The sequence below is a fragment of the Phaseolus vulgaris genome, chromosome 5 (assembly GCF_000499845.2).
Source record: "Phaseolus vulgaris cultivar G19833 chromosome 5, P. vulgaris v2.0, whole genome shotgun sequence".
Taxonomy (NCBI): Eukaryota; Viridiplantae; Streptophyta; class Magnoliopsida; order Fabales; family Fabaceae; genus Phaseolus; species Phaseolus vulgaris.
Genome location: NC_023755.2, coordinates 38,900,420 through 38,922,080, shown reverse-complemented (window position 1 = coordinate 38,922,080; position 21,661 = coordinate 38,900,420). Strand labels below are relative to the sequence as shown.

At 27.3% G+C, this 21,661-nt stretch overlaps 2 protein-coding genes and 1 non-coding gene across 3 annotated transcripts; all 3 read left to right on the top strand.

The window, feature by feature from the left end:
- Nucleotides 1-6,911: 6,911 nt before the first annotated feature.
- On the top strand, nucleotides 6,912-9,428 carry LOC137835866 (inorganic pyrophosphatase 2-like). Its single transcript, XM_068644603.1, has 4 exons — nucleotides 6,912-7,159; nucleotides 7,449-7,570; nucleotides 8,303-8,501; nucleotides 9,013-9,428. The coding sequence occupies exons 1-4, from the start codon at nucleotides 7,022-7,024 to the stop codon at nucleotides 9,331-9,333; spliced, it is 780 nt and encodes a 259-aa protein (XP_068500704.1). The 5' UTR covers nucleotides 6,912-7,021; the 3' UTR covers nucleotides 9,334-9,428.
- Nucleotides 9,429-12,012: 2,584 nt separating this feature from the next.
- LOC137835867 (inorganic pyrophosphatase 2-like) lies at nucleotides 12,013-14,452 on the top strand. The gene is made up of 4 exons (XM_068644604.1): nucleotides 12,013-12,195; nucleotides 12,285-12,406; nucleotides 12,935-13,136; nucleotides 13,952-14,452. Exons 1-4 carry the CDS (start codon nucleotides 12,058-12,060, stop codon nucleotides 14,327-14,329), a joined length of 840 nt encoding a protein of 279 aa, XP_068500705.1. The 5' UTR covers nucleotides 12,013-12,057; the 3' UTR covers nucleotides 14,330-14,452.
- Nucleotides 14,453-20,638: 6,186 nt separating this feature from the next.
- On the top strand, nucleotides 20,639-20,797 carry LOC137836241 (U1 spliceosomal RNA). The gene has a single exon (XR_011085220.1). It is a non-coding gene; the product is annotated as a U1 spliceosomal RNA (small nuclear RNA).
- The last annotated feature ends 864 nt before the right edge of the window (nucleotides 20,798-21,661 follow it).

Here is a 21,661-nt window from a genome sequence, read left to right as displayed (position 1 = left end):
AAAAAAATATATAATTTTAAAACTTTTGTTGTGTGATATGATATCCTCATTCGTTGTTCCACATCGAAGTGGAGAACCTCGTTTGATTGGACTATGATACTACCGAGAGTACACATGTGTGGCTGGACTGTGTGGTACAGTCAGGTGAGGTTAAGAATATTTTCCAAGATGATTCAATTCAACTTAGTTAATTAATTAAGGGTTTGTTTGGATAGTTGAATTAAACAAATCACATCATAGGAAATGACTTCAATGTCCTTGCATTTTTTTATCACTAGAGCAATACCCTAATATAAAGGAAGAATTTTTAGGAAATATTTTAAATCAATGAGTTGAAAAAAAAAAAAGACAAAAATTGGGTCATGGAAAATAACATTGTGTTGCATGTTGTGACAATGGTGAACAGAGAAAACACACATGCAATGCAAGCAAAAGTGTGTGATGATACCTTAACTTTGTTTCCATTCCAAAATTGTGTGAGCAATAACTTGATTTTGACATGGAGATGGAAGCTTACTCACAAGTACATTACCACAGTTTCACTAACTGTTTGGAGTTTTGTTCTCAAATGATGTTAGTGTTCTGTAAAATATACTATTTGTGTATATTTCACCACTCATTCTCTTCTTTTCTTTCTAATATAAAATTCAAATGTTTTGTCAATCTTTCAAACTTTATCTACCAAACAAGACCTTCCAAACTTAATAATTAACTCAAACTTCATTATCAAGACACCATGCCATCTTTTCAAAAGTTAAATAATCAATATTATTAATTGATAATTAATTCAATCTTATAAGTTAACATATTAATTAGACATTTATTTTAAACAATTTTATCTTGCCAAGAAGCTCATGTTTAATTTCAGTATTGAAAACTCCTATTCTAATATATCATTAAAAAAATTACTAAATAAAAATCAATTTTTTTAAAAAAATAATTAATTGTTATATGAATTAAATTAGATATTATTTTAAAATAGATTAAAAAAAATTATTATAAGCCTTGAAATTGACATGGCACCATGATGAAGGGGAATAAGACATTTTTTTTTCTTGGAACAAATTGTGTGTAGGTTAGGTACAAGTGCAGTGAAAGTCAATAAGTAAATAAATGTTATATTAAATTGCTAAATAATCTCATTCATTTATCTAAATCTTTCAATAAAAAATATTAACAACATAATTTATAAAACTCTCTTAAACATATTTATTATTATTGACTAAATTTTATTAAAAGTGAATTTTTGTTATCTGAATTCTAAGGCAACTATTTTTTGTCAAAAATAATTTTTAATGAATAATTAGAAAGTTATGTTAAGAAAAGCTTTAGAAAATAATATGCACAATGAGTCACTAATTGGAAAAATTTGTTTTAGACACTCTTATCATTTAAATTCAGGTTAAGAATAAATCTTAAATTAAGGATAGAAAACTAAAACCGACAACATAAAAGTAATTAATTGTTTTGGATAACTATTCCTGCATCATAGCTAGCTTCTTATCTTATGTATATGAATGAATGACTACAAAAGTAAAAAGTTTTAAATGTCAAAACATTAAAAAGCTTTAAATGTAATAATGTTTTATCCCAATGTAATAATGAATAATTTTGTGCAAATTATTTTCCATAAACCTGCTGTGCAATATGGGATAATAAAAAGAAAGTTAAAATTATAATATAATGTGTTTGTTAACTAAATGTGTTAAATTACAATAATAACAAATTACAATATTAAAAAATTATAATATTAAAAAATTAAATAGATAATGCAAGTTATATGTACATGTCTAATCAATCAAAAATAAAATTAAAAGTTAGATGTAAGAATAAATAAAAAATAAAAATATACGTTATAATAGTAATTCAAAACATAGTTATAAATTATACTAATTTAATATACCTGTCAAATTTAAAGTGTTAATCACATTATAGGATAAAGTCAACATATTTTAAATAAGATAACACGTAAAATTTAAAAATTATTATAAATGTAAAGTAAAAATAATACTCATTGTTATAGAAAAATATATATAGTTGTAGAAATGTAATTACCAGTATAGTCATATAGACATGTATATCTGAAACAATACTATTCTAAAGTACATTATATTATTTAATCAATAAATTTAAAATAAACAATTGATTAACGAATTTAATTTAATAACTATTACATAAATTTTTGACCAAAAAATTGCAATAAATAACAAAAAATTAAGAGAAAAAAAAATAATGTTATTGATAAAACATGTCAAGCAATAAATAATAAAAAGTGATGAATTAGAGTCATAAATTAAGTGTTGAACAATATTAAATTATAATGTTAACACATTTCAATGATCAGGATAAATAACATGTAAAATTGGTGGAAGGAAAGATATGAATATAAAAAACTAAATTTCATACTTCTACTCTTGTATCTTAACAAGTAGAAATATTATTTTGTCTATACAATCGTATGAATAGAAAATTTGATAAAACATTATATTTATTATAAAATTTTAAATTTGATAAGACTCTTCTTCTATTATTTTGCAAATTATTTTTCAAAAAAGATATTGGGCAATATAGAATAATGAAAAGAAAGTTAAAATTATAATATAATGTGTGTATTATACACTAATCTTGTTAGTGTAGTGATTAAAAATTATATGACAAAATTTTGTTTTAACAAAATATTAATAATAAATGTGTAATAGACTGAATTTAACTATTACACTTTTCCCAATTTTTTATTTATACCTTGACTTTTTTATCACTTAAAATTTGTTAACTTAATTATAAAATGAAAAATAAAATTTTATAAAAAACACAATAGTTTATTTAAATTTAAACCTTCTTCATATTACCTTTTTTGAATATATTTATTAAAACTATTTAACCTCTCTATAAATATATTTAACGTATTAAATTTAAGATGTAAAATCTTACACGAAATATTGTTAAGAAGACGTGATGTAAAATAAAAATCTTAAATTTAAGGATATGGATTTTAAGAATGATAAATTTTATTTTAATCTTCATACAATAATTAAATTATAAAAGATCTAATAACAAATATTGTAAATCATTTAGATTAAATATATAAAATTAAAACTTATAATAATATTTTCACTACAAGAAGAAAATCATGAAATAGAAACAAATTTTTAGAGAAAAAAATAATTAGTTGTAATAGTAACTAAATTAGAAACCATTTTAGAAACTAAGAAAAAATTAGTTTATATTATTGTTAAATAGTTTATAAATTGGTATCTAATTAGCAACCACCAAGTTTTAACTACCAATTATTTAGTTTCTAAATTTGGTAACAAAAACTTTGGTTACTAATTATATACCAATTTAGAAACTGTTTAACAATAATAAAAACTAATTTAGAAACTATTCTTTTTTAGTTTCTAAAATGGTCTCTAATTTAATTATTTTTGTAACTAATTATTTTGATAGCTAAAAATTGATTTTTATTTTATGATTTTTTTGTATTATTTAGAAAGTAGTAAAATACTTGAGATTCATTTAAAATAAAATAAAAAATCTTAAAAAGGGTATGCCACAATGGAGTTGTTGGTGGATGCAATTTTCACAGTAAAAAATAGTTAATTATTGAGATTATAGAAAATACAAACTAATTAACCTAACCCTGAATCATTGGGTCAGTGACCTAGTCTTTATGGTGGAGATGAAAATGATGCAAGAAAAGTTTTTGAATTATTTTCATCTCAGATTTCAAGATAATAATTGATAATAATCAAGCATTTAATTACTTTCTTTGATTCTACTATGTAAATAAAAAAATAAAAAAATCAAGTAACATAGAAGAAAAAGTAAATTTATAAATTGTTTAATATTTCTTCCAAAAGAATAAAAGTTAATATAAATTGGTGACATTTTTCCTAATCCAGTCCCAACAATTGTACCTGTACTTTTTCTTCTGCTGTCCTATTAATTGTGATATGAGTTTTGTTAAGCAATAAATTGTCTGTTTCTCCTTGTAGTTCATGTTTATCTACTTCTTCTTCAACTTGTTCTTTAGTTAGAAGGAGAAAATTGCAGTACTTATGTATCTCATTTTTATTTTGTCCTCATCGTCATAATGCTAAGTAAATAAGCTTCATCACTGACACCATCTTCATCTACTCAGACTGCAACATTGGAAGGTCCTGATTCAATCATCATGTAATTCTCTAGAATCATCAAAACTCTGTTTAGAAAGGTCATCAAACAATTAATTAGCCTCATAATACCAATCATTTGGTTTTAATTACTTTCTTCAAATAACTACAAAACAATCCATCAATTGTTTCTGTCCAACAACCTTAGCAAGATTCTTTCACTAGCAACAATTAATCAAACTAATTATATATATATATATATAAAAGTTACCTAAGTATTTTATTATTATATATTTTTTCAAACACTACAACAAAATCATAAAATAAAAATTAATATTGATAAAAAAATAATTAGTTACTATAAAAACTAAATTAGAAATCATTTTAGAAAAAAAAAAGTTGGTTTCTAAATTAGTTTTTATTATGGTTAAATTATTTCTAAAGTGGTATATAATTAGCTACCAAAGTTTTTGCTACCAATTTTAGAATATAAATAATTTGTAGTTAAAACCTTGGTAGCTAATTAGATACCAATTTAAGAACTATTTAATAATAATAATTTAGAAACTAAAATTTTTTGTAGTCTCCCTAAAATGGTCTATAATTTAGTCACTATAGCAACTATTTTTTTTTTCTTTCTAAAATTAATTTTTATTTCATGATTGTCTTGTAGTGAAAATTATTTTTATCCACATGAAAGTTTGTTTTCTTATATATAATTTATTCAAAAATTTAGGTAAAACAAAAAATATTTAATAATTCAATTTATATAAATAAAAATGGATTTATTATATATACTAATGAATATGATACACTTACGCCAATTTTTTATTCAATTAAAATATATATAATTGAATAATTTTATAAATAATACAATTTAATATATATATATATATATATATATATATATAATTTTATAAAAATAATATTTTTGTTATTTTTTAAAAGATAAGTTAGTTTATGATCTTTCTATTACCTTTTTTTTTTCAGAAAAACAAATTTAGATTTCACAATTTTTTCAAGTTTATGTATCCAGGACTTAATTCAGGGTAATCTTACTATTAAATAAGTTCTTCCTAAGATCTTTGCCCTATTCATATTTGTTGGTGGTAGTGTTCATATGTTTGATTCTTATTATTATGTTTTGAACACAAATTAAGTAATAATAAAGTATGTTTAAGAAAGTGTGATAAGAAAATATAAATAAAATGCATAAGCATGAGAGATAATATAAAGAAGATGGTTTGAATTGATTGATGGTTTTGAGGTATGTGAAGGGAAAATGGTGATATTCCTCTTCTCTAATATTTAACCTTATCTCATATTAAAGGAATATGTTACGTGTGTCTATGCAAAGGCTTCTAGACAAAAAATAAACACTCAAACTTACAATTTTTATTACTAAACACACCTCATTCCTTACAACACACAAAACGCCAAAATTTATGTATGTGTAAATGCCTCATGTGTTTAATGTCCATTATTCTTATTATTTTCAAAGTGTTGTTTCATATATAAAGTAATGTACATTTTGAACGTTAATATTATGCTACAGTTTGTCTTTAAAAGATATCTCGATGAAGATGAATTGAAAAAAAGTAAGTATATAAATTATTTTTGATTTCAACTCTTAAGTGTGATGTGAAATTATATTGTTGATATCAGAATAATATTATTTAAGAATTTTATTTTTTAAAATAATATAAAAATTAGTTAAAATTTATATTAACAAAAATGATTAGATTTATAGTGTTATCCAGACTTATAATTTACTTTATATGATAAGATAAGTATTTAAACTATATTATATATATATATATATATATATTGATTTGAAGTCAAGTGAGAGCAGTGTTGTTGTTCTTACATGATGTAAGAGATAAAAATAATATTACTAGAAGCCATGATGGCAACAGGAACCTAGAGAAACAACTTTTAAAATAGTTATATATAAATATATTTTTTAGATCAAGAAGACTGGTTTGTTTATTCTGATTAATGTGTCGTTTTCAAAATCTAAAACTCAAATTAGTATGAACTAATTTTAAATATGTAAGCACAATCATAAAATACTTCATACTTAATAGAAGACAACTTTTACTTACTAACAAAGTGATTAGAATTCGTAAAATCCTCAAAATTTATAATATTTTTTATAAAAAAAATAATAAATAAATATGAGTTAGTGTATAGGAACAAGAGTGAAAAACATAAAGTGTATAATATAAAGATAGTTAGTGAATAAAAACATTATCTATGCGATGTAGCTTCTTAGATTAGTGTCTTAAGTCTTAAGTGGTTCTTGTTATTCAATTTTTATTGTTAAAAAAAAAAGGGAAGTTGGTGTCTTCAAAACAACAAAGAAGCACAATCTCTAATTGCAGGTGAGATTTTGTAACGTGATGAGATCCGAGTATAGATGCTGACATGCCAAATTCACAATTTAGCAACTTAACAAAATAATGAACCAAACCAAAATAGCAAAAGACATATTCTTTTAGCCAACACAGTGGATTTCATATCTGGCCAACTAACACCATTTAATTCCCCACTAATATTCCCTTTCATTTCATATTTTTTTCATCACATGTCACATGACTTTAACCCATATACCACACCTTCTTTTCTCAGCCCTTAGATTGTTTGACCAATCAAATGTTCATCCCATCCAATGGCTCTAACAATGGAACTTTATTCCCATTAGGAATAACAACAAATGTTCCATGAAAATCTATGACTTTTGGGTTCCTTAGGGTTTACGTTCACTATAAATACCCTTTGATTTTCAAGTTTGGATCCAAGCAAGACACGATTTTGAGAGCAGTTGCAGACACCCAATAGGAATCTGATTCCAGAGAAAGGAGATTTGTTCTTCTGGGACATTGCCATTTTTGTCTTGCACACTTACAATGGCTGGAATTGTAGTGGTTTTTGACTTTGACAAGACCATTGTCGACTGTGACAGTGATAACTGGGTTGTTGATGAGTTGGGTTTCAATGTTCTGTTCAATCGTCTTCTTCCTACCATGCCTTGGAACACTCTCATGGTATAAGCTTTTCATTTGATATGCAATTTTGTTTTTCATTAAAAATGGATTCAATTATTTCATATCTTTTCAACAAATCATCTTCAAACACATTCTTTGTCAAACTCTTGTAGATAAGTTTTTGTCTTCCTAGTTGAGTTCTTTTTAAACTTATAAAATTATACAAACCTGTGATTTATATAGTAATGGAAAATATATTAAATGATATGTTAAAAAGCGTGCTGAAAGTACATTTCACCCTCTTTGGTCTCTTACTATTTGCATTGTGGTTTGGTTTTGACTTTAACAGGATAGGATGATGATGGAGCTTCATTCCCATGGAAAAACCATTGATGACATTGTGCAAGTTCTTCAGAGGATTCCTATACACCCCAGAATAATCCCTGCCATTAAAGCAGTTCATTCTTTAGGGTATGTTATGTACCACTTAACTTTTTTTTGGTTTCGTCTTTAATTACTTTCAACCATCTTCATCTTTTTTTTTTTTTTTCTTATTTTGATTGTTGTTTTGATCTTTTAATTTATAATACGTTGGTTAAATAATGTTTTGAGTTGTTGGTTTATCCCTTTATCACCATAAGAAAATTATAAAATAAAAATCAATTTTTAGAAAAAATAATAATTAGTTGCTATAATGATTAAATTAGATATTATTTTAGATATTAAAAAAATTTGGTATCTAATTAGCAACCAATGTTTTTGCTACCAAGTTTAGAATCTAAATAATTGGTAGTTAAAACTTTAGTAGTTAATTAGATACAAATTTAAAAACTATTTAACAATAATATAAACTAATTTAGAAACCAAATTTTTTTTAGTCTTTAATTTAGTCACTATAGCAACTAATTATTTTTTTTTCTAAAAATTGGTTTTTATTTCATAATTTTCTTGTAGTGTATTGTTTTAGGGGATTTGCAAAAGTTTTGTTAGTTGTTGGTAGGAAGTTAAAGTTTTTATTAGAAAAAGACTAAAAATTTCACCTTCGATTTATATAAAAGTTGAATCATTCTTGAAATAATTTACATTTATTTATTATTTTTACTGAAAAAAAATCACTTAACATTTTTCTTCGATTTTCCTGTAATAGTAATATTATTATATCATTGAAAGTGAAAGATGTGTGGTAACATTTGTGATTTTCAGGTGTGATTTGAGGATTGTAAGTGATGCAAACACCTTCTTCATCGAGACAATTTTAAAACACTTAAAAATAAGAGAATGCTTCTCAGATATCAACACTAATCCAAGTTATATTAATGAAGATGGAAGGCTACAAATTTTGCCTTACCATGACTTCAACAACTTTTCCCATGGATGCACTTTGTGCCCTCCCATGTGCAAGGTCTATATTTCATAAACCCTTTACTTATAATATATTACAAGTACCACTTAGTTTCATCATAATATTGTACCAAACTTCAATCTAGACAACTAAGATGGTAAAGCAGGCAAGTGGGTCGTGTGGGCCGGTTCACAACCCAGTAGTAAAAAAACGTGAGACAGACTCATTTCTTTAGTCCGTTGATCCGTTGTAATTCGTCCTGCATAACCCCTAACCCGTACGGATCAACAGTGAAGCGGGACAGACTGACCAATAATCTGAAAGAAAAAAAATTAATTGATTTGGCAACCGTATAACACTAAGAACATGGTTCCCCTTTAACCAATTAATTTATTGGTAAGTTGTGAACTAAATGGTTGATCATATTTGAAACAACTCTCTCCTAATGAAACAAATTTTGAAAAGTAATGAAACTAATTTTTAGTATTTTGCCATAATGGAAAGTTAACATTGTCTTCAAATTGGGTTTTTGAAAGAGATTGAGAAAATGATATAAGAGTTTCCCTTGCAGGGTGGAATCATAGAGAAAATCCAAGAGTCATTAGGAGAAAAGAAGAGATTGATCTATCTTGGGGATGGTAGTGGAGACTATTGCCCAAGCTTGAGGCTGAAAGAACAAGACTTTATGATGCCCAGAAAGAATTTTCCTGTGTGGGAATTGATATGCAAAGACCCTTTACTTGTTAAAGCTCAAATTCATGAATGGACCAATGGAGAAGAGCTTGAAAGAATTTCATTGCAGCTAATCAACAAAATTTGTTCTGGAGAAAGTGATGAGTTCATTTCATCCAATTGCAAGCTGCATATTATGTGCGTGTTTGGTTCGCATTAAAAAACAAGTTATTATAAAAACAAGTTATTGATATTTTTTTTTTGTCAATTTTATTAAAAAGTAGACTTTGAGTATAACTAATATGGTTGAGACTCTCTGTAAGATTATATATTTTATGGTAATTGTGATAGACTCTAAATGATTTTAATATCATATTAAGAAACAAATTTTAATCTTAATTCAACCTTATTAAATCGGCTTATAAAATAGTCTAATGTATCGTTTTTGTTAACCTATGTGTTTTGTTCTAATCCTTCCATATTTTTGTATTTTTTTAATAATATTTTTTCATGTGATGGAAAATGATGATGGTTACTTGAGGTGTCAGCATAGTTTCTAACATAAAAGCTTTTATTTAAAAAAAATAGTTTCTAAATTGTTATCTAATTAACTCCAAAGGTTTTTGCCATCAAATTTATAATTTAGATAATTGGTAGTTAAAACTTTGGTAGCTAATTAGATAACAATTTAGAAACTATTTATCAATGACATAAATTAATTTAGAAACCAATAATTTTTTAGTCTTTAAAATAGTCTCTAATTTAATCACTATAACAACTAATTATTTTTGTTATCTAAAATTGATTTCTATTTAATAATTTTCTTGTAGTGATAATATAATATAAAAATAAAATAATGATTTTGAATAAAACATCAATAGTTTAAAAATAATTTAAAAACTAAATTTTACATATTTCAAAATGTATTTTTATCAATAAAATTATTTTTAATATAAAATTATATTTAGACATGTACATTTTTCAACATTGTCATATACTTAACAAATAATTTTATCAAGCATCTATGGTTGAATAAATTACTTAAACAACTTTCGAGATATGTTTGGCTAAACGCAAGCTTTAGCATTTAATTTGAGTGTAGTATTTTGAGAACAATGCCTATTTGATACGATTAACTAAAATGTTAGCTTACGAAGACATTTTGTAGGAAAAAAAATAGTTTATTGCGAATATGAAAATAAGAAAATATATTGTTTATTTTGGTTTTAAAAATAACATTTTTTAGGAAACAATATTTCTCATGAATAGTCTTTAGTCATATTTAAAATAAATGGAAGTGGAAATCTAGCCTTTTCAAGTTAAAAGAAAAGTTCTATCAAGACAAAAATAGTAAGTTACTGCAATTAAATTACTCAACATGATAATAAGTTAATTTTTTTAATAAAATAAGAAATATATTACTGCTCGATTTCTAAAAAAATTATGTACAAATACTTTTAGCAATATTTTTATCAATCAAATTGAATTTAGCTATTTTTAAGAATTATAATTTCTAAACGAATGCCCAAATACGAAAAGACATTTATGGTGCATTCTAAAAAGTTAAGTTAAAAGATGAAGTGTTTATATTATAAACATGGAAAAAATGTGTTTTTTTAATTATTAATGAGAGTGAAAAAGAGAGAGAAAGGAATGTAAAGAGAGTATAAAGGAGGAGTGTCAATGAGGTCATCCGTGTATTGGTCCATTTCAATTTAGTTCGTCATGTATTGATCCTTTTCGTTTAAGTAATGCGATCTCAATCTATTGATGTATCTTGTATAAAGAATGATTCATATAAATTCACATAAAAAATTAATTTTGTTTTAAAATAAAAAAATATCAATTCACTTATAATAGATATAAAAAATAAAAATTGGAGGAAGTAATTTTGTATTTTTTTATTAAGATGTTTCTTCATGCACCCATTAAATTTCTTCATGTACCTCATCAATTTTGAAATTTACTTCTCATAACATAAAAGTCAATTATGAAAATGAAAATTTAGAAGAAAAATCTAAATTCTAAAACAACCTTTCCAAAACAACTATTTTACCTTTCGAAATCTAGAATAATTATTTTAACATTTGGAATTGATGGGGTACAACAATTTTTTTCTGAGTAAGTGTAAGAAGAAACACCTTTTTTATTATTATGAGGACTTGCGAACTGGTTCGTCTGTCCCGTCCTTGACCCGCGCAAGTTGCAGGTTATGCGGGACGAAACTAAACGGATCAGAAAACTAAAATAGTGAGACCACTCTGCATGGTTCATCCTGCCTTGTCAATCCAATATAAAGTAATATTATATATTACAGAGAGAAAAATGTTAAAATGAGAAAAAATAATAACAGTGTATGTGATTGATATAATAGAGAAATTTAAGTTTGAGTGTTTTGTTTGGATTGTGTGAGGATTATCTGTGAGACAATGTAGGAATTTAAGTCTTGATTTTATTTTTTTATGTTGGTACTCTTTAATTTGTTTGTCTGACTTATTAGTTTAGATGTGTTTTTAACATGTGTCAGCTTCTTTTAGTTTCTTCATTTAGATGTTGGCATCTTTTTGGGCGTGAGTTTATTGGATGTGTGTTTTATTTTCATATTCTATATAAGGGTTTAATCATCCTAAAATGGTTCTATTTATTGATTCTTTCTTGTTAATAAAAAAACTATTGAAAAAGTAATTATTGTGAAATGGTAAATCGTCAAATAATTTTCTATGTAAACTGCACTGTGTTATATATGCTACAGGCCTTCGAATCATATAAAATATAATCTTTATTGAATGTATAACTCCATAAGATTCCTTGGAATAAAAAAAAATTCCATCTATCATGCATGCTTATGTGCAAGCTACCCTTTTCTTTGCCTATAAATACACTCATTTCTGAGTCTAGAGGATCACATTCACACTCACAAAGATAAGCTTTTGCACACTTAATAATGGCTGGGATTGTGGTGGTTTTTGACTTCGACTCAACGATCATTGAGTGTGATAGTGACAATTGGGTTCTTGATGAGTTTGGTCTCACTCAAAAGTTCTATGAGCTTCTTCCCAACACTCTTTGGAACCCTCTCATGGTTTTCTCTATTTTTCTTCATTTTCTTGCTGTAATTTCTTTCCTCATAGATAAACAAATCATTTTTCTAATCGTCCTAAAACTTCACAGGATAAGATGATGGATGAACTTCACTCACAAGGAAAAACAATTGAAGACATTGTACAAGTTCTGAACAGGACTCCAATGCATCCCTCCATTGTCCCAGCCATACAAGCAGCATATTCCCTTGGGTATATATATATACTTTTTTTGAAATTTTCTTTATAACCAATTGAAAATTGAAAGTGTGATCTTGGATTACTTTCAAAGTTCCTTTTCAGATTGATGTCTTGATCTTTTAGTTTGTATGTTTTCAATTAAAAACAAATGATTTGTGTTAGGTTGAATAAGTGATTCCTTCTGCTATTTGTGAGAGGTTGTTGTAGTTGTTTCGACTGTTGTGAGCTTTCTGTCCAGTATGTATAAGAGTTAGATCATTCCTGAAGTAATTCATATTTATCTATTTTTTATTGTTTCATATTTATCTATTTTTTATTGTTGATAAAAAAAACTCCAATACATTAAATAACTCTTAGGTTTGATATTTCATGAACATGCTTTTGAATATTTCAAAAAAAAAACCATCATGGTGGAAATGCTTTGCATGAAATTTCACATGTGATGAAAGGGTTAACCAACATGTGGCATCTTTGATTCTTTGTACTTTATCTTGCTTGATAGTAGTGATGCTAACCCTAAGATGACATTATTGTGTTGAGGTGTGAGCTGAAGATTGTGAGCGATGCAAACAGTTTCTTTATTGAAAGAATTTTGAAGCATCATGGGGTTTGGAATTGTTTCTCTGACATCACTGCAAATCCCAGCTATGTTAATGAAGAAGGGAGACTCAGAATTTGCCCCTACCATGACTATGTCAAATCTTCTCATGGTTGTAATCTCTGTCCACCAAACATGTGCAAGGCAACTCCACTAACTCCATCTCTTTCTGTTTCTTTATTTATGGCACACTCATTATTCCTCACATTTATTCTATCACTTCTACTCCTATATGCAAAATAATTTCTAATTTCAATTGAGATTTTTACTTTGATTCATTTACATAGATGCAATTTCACAACTTAATTATCAAAATAAATAAAATTTTAAAAAATTATCAAAATAAAGGTTAAGATGGTACGACTCAATTGAAATTTAATTATACTGAAATCGTATCAACGTCGTATCACTTTGACACCATTTTAGTTTAAAGTCGTGTTACCTCAACACAATTTTAGTTTAAAGTCATGTCAATATAATACAACTTCAGTTTAAAGTCGTACAAATGTAACACAACTTTAATATAATCAAATTTCAATTGAAGTCGTATGCATAATTTATTCATTTTGATAAATTTATAAAAATTTATTTATTTTGATAATTTCATTGTGAAATTCCACATAAATAATAAAATTTTCTTTATACTTTTCAGTTATTTTAAATAACTGAAAAGGTATTTTTTATATAAAGAATATTATTCTTGTAGGAAGGTGTAGGAAGGTGTCATTGGAGGAGTTAGCTTTGGTCAAATTTTCTTTTGACTATATTCAATTATTGAGCACACTGTCTTTATTATTGACCACACGTCATGCTCCATCTTTCTGGTGTATGTCATAATGCCATAATCCAAGTGAAACTTTTGACCAAAAACTACTAATTAAATTTTATTAATACTACCATATCAAAGGTTCAACTTTTTGAAGCCATTAATGATTGACACTTTTCGTAATGTTACACAGGGATTGGTGATAGAAAGGATCCAAAATGATGGTGCAGAAGAGAAGAAGTACATTTATCTTGGAGATGGAAATGGAGACTTCTGCCCTAGTTTGAAGCTGAAAGAAAAGGACTATTTGATGCCTAGAAGGAATTTTCCATTGTGTGATTTAGTGTCAAAAAACCCTAATCACATAAAACCAGAGGTGCATGCATGGAGAAATGGGGAAGAACTTTATGATGTTATGCTCCATATTATCAACAAAATAATTGGTGAAGAAGGAAAGAACAGTGTTAGTAGTTCTTCTACTCCAACAATATCAATTGATTGCAAGTTGGGGTCAATTTCAATTGATCTTCATAATAACCCTTTGCCTAAAGCACTTCCAGTTCCTCAATAATCTATTTCAAAATCATTCCTACTTTATTTTGCTGTCAGTTCTTTGCTTTTGCAGAAAGTGTATCCGGCTTTAGCCTCCTATTATTAATGAAAATAAGACAATGAATAAACTATATTTTATTCACTAAAACTAGTGAAAATTATATATATATATATATATATATATATATATATATATAGTTGAAGCACGTATAGAATCAAACAGCATTGTTTAAATAATTGTATTTAGGGTTGCAGAAAAAATTGTGTTTTGTGAATTTATTTAAAAAAATTGTTATCAGATGAATCTATCCTATATAGCATTACATTTACATAATTTTAATGCATAAATATCGTTTTAAATTTCTTAATCTATTAATATGAACCACTTTAGGGTGGAGAAAAATTTCTTAATCTTAATGAGAAGACAAATAAATGATATTTAGATATCATTTTTCTGTTTATTTTCATTCTTAGTAATTAATATAAAAATAGCTAGTAAAAGAGCAAGAGTAACAACATTATATATATATATATATAATTTTTATGATAAATTATTTTTATAGTAAAATTATACCCCTTTTATCTTTCTATTTATTGAATTTAATATGGTATCTTCTTTATTAACTAAAAACTCAATTTAATTATTTTATTTTCATAATCGCGTCAATATTATTCTTTTCACTAATTGGTATGACAGCACTATTTTATTTACTTACTTCGATTATGTATGTATCAGTTTTATACTTCGCAATTATTAATGTGCTATGATCAATTAAATGAAAGTGACAATATTAACATAATTTTTAAAATTAAAGAATTAAATAAATTATTATTATTATTTGATGCAAATCAAAACAATTAAATAGAATATGTGATCAAATAAACAATTTAACCATTAATTTTAATAAACTCTTGAATGAATTGTTGCGTTTATGGATATATGATTCTTATATGTTTTGTGGTTCATTTTAAGGTATTTTGTTTTTAGCTATAGATAATTTAGTAGGTTGGTAATTTTTTTTTTTGTTAGTAATGCATGGTAGAATTTTTTTAAATATACAATGACTAATTATATTAAATAAAATAAAATGAGATAATTAAAGAATATTTCAACCCATATACATAAAAATAGCTAAATGTAAGTCAAAACTCATTATAACCCAATAACATATTATCTCAAAAATCTATATACATGATACGCATGCAATCTGTGAATGAAATGACTTAAACAACAAACCTAACTTCTTTTTCTATCATTACAAAAAACTTAACTAGAAGCCCAAAACATCACAAAATGATACAAAAACTAACAAAAAAGTCTAAAACCATAAGTTGTCTAGAGAACTTAAATTCTTTGATATTTTGTAATTGTGACAACCAAAATCCAGTAATGCATGATACAATACATGGTTAGAAAAGCGTGAACTGGAGTGCAAGGCAGCAGAGACTAATACACACAGTCAGAATAAGGGTATCTATCAATGGATGATATTGCTATGGAGTTTTCTAATGAAGATGTTGGTGTTGCAGACATTTTTCTTATGGATGTGCTAAGTGAAAGTTGTGTTTCAGAAGAGGTTTTTTGAGGAATTTAAACATATTAGTGGTCTTAATATGATTGTATATATACCTTTTGTAATTTGTGTTTTTTGTACTCTAGAATACATATGTGTTTTATAAAGTTGTGGGACAGTTAAGTATATCTAAAATGTGACTTCTTAGTAGTTGGTTTTTTATGTAGTTAATTAACTGAGCAGGATTTTGTAAGAATTGTTCAGATGATGTTGACTTTGGAACACAAGAGTATGTAATTTTTTTTAATTTTTTTAGATATTAAATATTAGGTTAAAAAATTTCTTGATTAGACCTTCTTTTGTAATAGAGTTGTAACACCTTTCAAATATTTCATATTTATTTATTATTTTCTATCAATTTTTTTTAACCAACTAAATACATCAAAGCTACTTACAGCGCCAAGATAAAGGTTCTCGTAATTGGAAAAGATATATAAATTAGAAAACATAAATATCAATCTCGAAATCAACCTTGAAAAATAAATTATAAAATTGAAACTACTCGTTTATGGATCTTTTATTTCAAATATTATTTTTCATAGGTGAAAAATAGAGTAGAATTTAAAAAAAAAAAAATATTTGAAGACTAAATTCCAAATTAAAAAAAAATATTTAGTTTTAAAAAATAAACAAAAAAATGAAGAAAAATAATGAAAAATATAGATGATAAATAATAAAATAAATATTATTTTTAGGTTATATATATCACCCTCCCACTAAACTACCAAAATTAATTTTCCTTTCCTTTTTTTTTTCTCAATCAAACATACCATTGCTGTATAATTCTCTTTTTTAAAGGATTAGGTCACTCAAGTACTCCTAAAATCCATATTTTCTTTTTAATGATAAAAATAAATATACCTAAAAGGAAAAGAATATTCCATATTTCTTAGATCAATGATTACTTCCTCTTTTTTCAATATTTCAAAGCACTAATTAAACTTGGAGAAATAAATGAGAAAAGTGAAATCCACCTCCAACATTGGATCTTGGATGCTCACCAAACATATATAGAATCCATACTTTTTTTCTTTTGTGTTGATTCTGAGAGAAGCAAACAAGATTTTTGAGCAGTGAAGTCAAGGAAGATTGTGGTCAAATTTGAACTAAAATATTGAATATCTTCTTTCCCTTTTCATTCATTTGTCATCTTGCATGCTTTCCCAGAAAAATAATGAATTTGGTATAGAGTAGTTGTTTACAGAAGATATGCAACTTTCTGTAACATAATTTTCTTACTGTGCCATGCACTAAACCTCCTTTTTCTTCAATGCAGGCATTGTTGGATCTCACCACAACCTACATATCAAGACACTAATCAACAAAGTGCAACCTAGCTAGCTCCATCACTAATTGTCTGTTCCTTATTTTTTCAAATCTCTGTTCATTTTTTATGCTTTTCTGTGTTATTAAAAAAAAATAAAAAAATCATGCATCTCACTATTTGTCTAATACATTTTACTTAATAAAAAACAAATGTGTATTGTTGGTATTTTCTATCTGTTTTCAAATCTTTGAAATGTACCTTGTTTATATGAGTGAGTTCTGTCTAAGACGATTCCTTTATATAAGGCAAGTGGTGCAGGAGAAAAGATGTTTTTTCTTTTCTTTTCTTAATCCAGAAGCATGATGCTAATAATTCAAATTTTGCAGTGTGGGAAAACGGTATAAATGATTGAATTGTATTTATATTTAATCAATGTAGGATCTTTAATATATAAAACTTGTGTACGAGACTATATATTATGAATTGATTGATAACGAGTGATCTAATAAAATCAATAAATTTTTGTTAAGATAAATTTTAAATAACTCTCGTATCATATTAAAAAAAAACTTTAAATTTAATTTCACTTTATCAATCGATTTTTACCTTCACTTATATATTATAAAATATTCTCAACAACACTAATTTATGAATATTCAAAAAAAAGACACAAATAGTATTGCATGAGACGGTTTACACTCATGCATAAACGACAGAATGAGGTTGGACATGTATGCAGGTTGCTGATAAATGCATTGGTGGCTCCTTCTTCGTGCACCTTCATATCTTCTTGTGTCATTCTCATAATTTTTTATTCTAAAAATACTTTTTTTAATATTTCGGATTACATAATCTGGAAGTCTTTTTTTCTAGATTCAGAATTAGTTTCTGGATTATGTAATCCGAAAGCCTTTTGTGATTACCTTCCGGATTACATAATCCAAAAAAAATTTCTATACATAAGATTTGCTTCCGGATTATATAATCTGCAAGCCTTTTTTTCAGATGTGTGATTAGCTTCTAGATTACATAATCCGGAAGTCTTTTCTAAATATGAGATTGACTTCCGGATTATGTAATCTGGAATATATCCGGATTACATAATCCATAGGCTTATTTCAAATCCAAGGGGGTGGGCAAACAAAAAAGGATAAAATGATATTTTCACATTTAGTATGGGGGTGGCACAAGAAAGTATGGAGGTGTAGGAAGAAAGAGTCTGCAATGGTTTAAGAGGCTAAAAAGAGGGCTAAGAAAGCCCAAAGGGTATAAAAGTTTAAAGTGGATTTGGGCTGGTCTCATTTATTCCAATTGAAGCTGGGCCTCTGATTAATGTACTGAAATTGAAGCCCAGTAGTTTTGTCATTTTAGAAATCTCATGGTGAGGATGCTACATAAGGACACGTGGTACTTATTTTGTCATTAAATAGTAAGAGACTACACTTTAGCTCTTTGCTCAATGACCACTTTAACATGGATCCTTGAAAAGAAGCATTTATAAATTTTTTATCCAAAGTTCCGACACAGACATAAGGGAAGCTGACCAATTAAAACCATGCTTTTCACTTTTTTTTCACTCCCTCAGGTTATCCTTTAAGGCTTTAACCAAAATCGAGAAAGTAAGAAACCTGGTTTGTGTTTAAGGCTGAATTAAGTAATTTACTGTTAAAACTGCAAAATCATTAATAGCTTTTATGGGGGAGGCCAAATACAATCATATGACACGAATTAATGCAACCAAACTTTAGTGGAAAAAGAAAAAGAACAATGTGCTCTATTTTTTCTAATTGACAAACAATAAATTAAATAAAAATGGAATATAGAAGAGGTGCTTTAACCTTTTTTACAAAAAAATATCAAACAATTTCTCTAAGAATCCTACAACCAATGCAAACCTGCTTAGACAAGCGTTTGGAACAGATGTTTGACCTCTCAAACCACATAAATATCAACGATTTGCTACTATGTTAATATAAGTAGTTGGACATTGTCTCAATATGAGAAAGAGAAAAACATCCTTAGAACCTTGTTTTTTCCACAACTACACTTGAATTAGAGAGAAGATTTCGTTTGCATCCACCAGAGAGAACAAAGTGTCTGCTTAAAGGGACATTAATTAACATATCTCATTTTGCTACCGTGTTAATACAAGTAGTCGGATATTAGGTCCAATTTGAAAAAGAGAAAAACATCCTTAAAACCTTATTTTTTTTAACTAAATCCACGATTATACTTAAACTATGGATAAGATTTCGTTTGTATTCACTCCTGCACTTGAATCAGAGAGAACAACGTGGCTGATTAAAGGGACATTAAGTAACATATTCTATGTGTTTGTTGAGAACAATATTTTTGTCCTGGTGCCATAGTCTGCAGCAAAGCAAAGTCATGCAGTACAATGCATGATAGGAGGTTGAAAACATCAAGTTGATAAAATGAAAAGAAGAGAAGTACAAGGAAAATTTGTAGACAAAAAATGGAAACTGAGGAAAGGTATCGACCATGTCATTATATGGATCAGAATCAGAATATTTTTTTAATTATCATAAACAGACAAGGTTGAATGTCTACTGGTTTTGCAGTTTGTTTAGAGAGGCCAAAATGTTGGATGTTCATGTTGATGGGCACAATTATGACATGGTTGTTCTCATTAACTGCAGAATGGTGACAGACACAAAGCAATATGCAATGGTGGTGGCAAAAAAGAGGCTCCAGTGGGGGCTAACCTAGCCTTCTCATCTTTTCATAGAACAAGGTAAAACATGGGGATGTACCTTAGGCACCTTGCATGGTATGAATTGCATGTGGGCACAAATTCCAAGTGGCCCACCATGATGCCCTGCATTATTGAGCCTGTGAAGCACTTGAGCACAAACTGTTAAGAGCTTGGAGTGGCTAATTTTTGGTTGTGGATTTTGTATAGGTAGGTTTGTGACTTAAAAGATGATTCACAATAATCCTTGAGCTGTCTATTACTGTTGTAGGGCCAATGTATTTGCATGTGAGTCTTTCCTCTGCTTCACTGCCCTATGCCCCTACCTTTTTCTTCCTCTGTCCCCTTCAAAGTATTGACTAATTCAGAAAAAAGCATAATACTATAATATGAGCCAGTCTCCAATGTTTTAACTAAATAGTAATCACTCATTAGCCATCAAATTAATGAACCAACAAACATTTTATGTAATTCATTGCACACATGTGCCACTCCTCAACTCCTCAAGAGAGAGTTTTGTCTTTTATGATCAATCGGTAATTTATTAAGAAGTGTATTTTAAGCTTAACTCAATTTCATAAAATCGATTTATAAAGTTAAGTTTGTACCAACTTATATTTTAATCTTTAGTTGATATAAGATTTCACACCCCAAAACATAAACTCTTACAGAAAATACAACAAAATGGTCTATTAGCTAATCCCACATTGATTAAGTTCTAATATGTCACCTGACAACACTGATTAAATAAAGAGCAATTGGCTACATTGCAACATACTTACCTGGATGGGGTCAATGGATGAGCAATAAGTTCTATGGCCTAGGTTGGTGACTTTCATTGCACTTTGAAAGGGTGTCATCCTAAGGTCTTCCCAAGTGGAAGAGCCTACATCATAATTTGTGGTAGTGGGGTCAGCGTTCGCGCGACCCTTTCTAATTTTATAGTTTAAATGATTATTGAATTGTGTGTGAAATTATATATAATAAATGCCCTTTGGTTATTAAATCGTGTGTGAAATTATAAATGGTCTGATAATGGTCTAATAGTGGATGGTAAGTTTGAAATCACTATGGTTTAATAGTGGATGGTAGGTTTGAAATGACTCTGGTCTAATAGTGGATGGTAGGTTTGAAATGACTTTGATATCATATTAAAAAATGGTTATTAAATCTATATATTATAAATTGTCTAATAGTGGATGGTAAGTTTGAAATGACTATGGTTTGATAGTGGATGGTAGGTTTGAAATGACTTTGGTCTAATAGTGGATGATAGGTTTGAAATGATATCATATTAAAAAATGAATTTTAAACCTAATCTCATAAAATTGGTTTATAAAGTGAAATTTGCACTAACTTATGCTTGCACTGGAACATCTCTAATGCAGGATCTCCAACATAATTGATTCCTAATTCAAACTTATCCATTGATGAAAATGTATATAAATATGAATGTTTGGTTTGAGGTTGAGCACACTACTTTATGAAACAGATGATGGGGTGATGCAGATATAGAATGCAAATGGCATTCCTATGAAAAGGAGTTTACACAGTTGGAGGCATACGTGCAGTGGTGTCTCCCTAGCACACAAGTGCCAGCATCTAGCATCAGATAAGAAAAAGAAAACATGCATAGTACATGTAGGCCACACTACACTGCACACGAAAATGATCTTAATTAATTATCAAGATTAGCTCATTCCACTGCCCTACCACTTCACCTAACATGTTCCCTCATCCCTAATAAAACCTCCTAATTTGTCATCTAATCACTGCTCTTATTTGTGTGCTAAAAAC